General features: G+C 62.7%; 1 protein-coding gene across 1 annotated transcript in view; it reads right to left on the bottom strand.

The window, feature by feature from the left end:
• Positions 1-336: 336 nt before the first annotated feature.
• LOC119579593 (translation initiation factor IF-2-like) overlaps positions 337-1,288 on the bottom strand; it is a 1,238-nt gene continuing 286 nt past the window's right edge. The window contains exons 2-3 of the mRNA XM_037927517.1: positions 820-1,155; positions 337-495 (exon numbers count right to left, since the gene is read on the bottom strand). Coding sequence (XP_037783445.1) covers positions 337-495; positions 820-1,155 — 495 coding nt within the window. The remainder of the gene's footprint in view (positions 496-819; positions 1,156-1,288) is intronic.

The following is a 1,288-nucleotide window of genomic DNA, read 5'->3' as shown; positions in this document are numbered from 1 at the left end:
TGTTAGAAATCTAGCTTTTGGCGAGAAACATGATCATCAACATGCACCAGCAGCGCCGACGTAACAACATGGACGCAGCAGAAGCGTCGTCAATGAGATGGCAGCGGCTCCGCGTCAATAGCCGCAGCAGCGAAGTGACAGCGACAGCGACACCAGCAGCCCAGCGACAGCGCCAACGGCACCCAAGCGAAGGCGAGGAAGCGCCAGCGCGGCGGAGGCGTCAGCAGCCGTGGCCGCGCCAGGGGCAGGGCGGCAGGGGCGGCGGCAGGAGCGTGTGGGCGGCGGAAGCGACGGCGTGGCGGCAGCGGCCGTGGCCATGATAGTGTGTGTGTGCCGCTATTCTCTTCCGCGCGCCGACAACCAAAATAAAAATCCTGCCTGACGAGTTGGCTGCGGGGCGTAGGGCGCCGGCGACCGGGCCAGCGCACTCTGGCCTCTATTGTGGGGCGGGGTAAGGGCGGTTGGGTTTCGCGGGCGGCGCTCGGCCAAGAGGTCCTTTTGGAGGCATAGAGAGCGGCAAAATAAAAATTAATGTGGCATCAATCCGCTTAAACGATAGTAGTCCTAAAGTGATTAGCAAATTCAATTTCCTTGTTTTTTCCGTGTGGACGGGCCGGGGGCAGGCCGGCGAGGCGATCCCGCGACCGAGGGCGGCCGCACGCCCCCGGAAGGCGGCGAGGGAGGGCGCGACCCCATTAAGGGGCGCGGAGGCCGCCACTTAGTATTAAGGGGTGAGACACAAGCCCGGACGACTCCGGCCTGGGGGTCTAAACGCCCCGCACAAAGAACGCGGCCGGCGAAGTGACATCGTCAACTCACTTCGGAAGTCAAGGATACCTGGGTGACATCCAGGTGGCGGGGACGCGGAGGGACGCGCCCTAGGCCTATTGAGGAGGCCGCTGTGCATTTCGGAGCACTGAGAGGCGGGGAGAGGAAGGGCTCGGGCGGCGGGCGCGAGGACGGGCGCGGGGATGGGCGGCGGTGAGGCGGAGGCTGAGGCGGGCGGGAGGGAGGGCGGAGGTTCGGAGGCTCGGCAAACAAAACGCAAAAATGGTTGTGCTGGGCAGGCTGGGAGTGGAGCCGCTGTGTGTGCTGCGAGTCGGTTCCAGGGATCGGCTGTTTGGACTGTCTGTATCTATTTGCCTGATAGTTGGCCTGCTAATTATTTCTCTTGAGTCTGTGTTCACCATGATTCACTTCTTAATCACTCGCTCTCTGTACATACTCAGGGAACACACTTGCATCCTCCCGCATGCACGCGCAAGCACGCACGCACGAGCGCAGGCAC

The sequence above is a fragment of the Penaeus monodon genome, chromosome 12, assembly GCF_015228065.2.
Source record: "Penaeus monodon isolate SGIC_2016 chromosome 12, NSTDA_Pmon_1, whole genome shotgun sequence".
Classification (NCBI taxonomy): Eukaryota; Metazoa; Arthropoda; class Malacostraca; order Decapoda; family Penaeidae; genus Penaeus; species Penaeus monodon.
The sequence above is the reverse complement of the archived record's forward strand: the minus strand, read 5'-3'. Positions and strand labels throughout refer to the sequence as shown.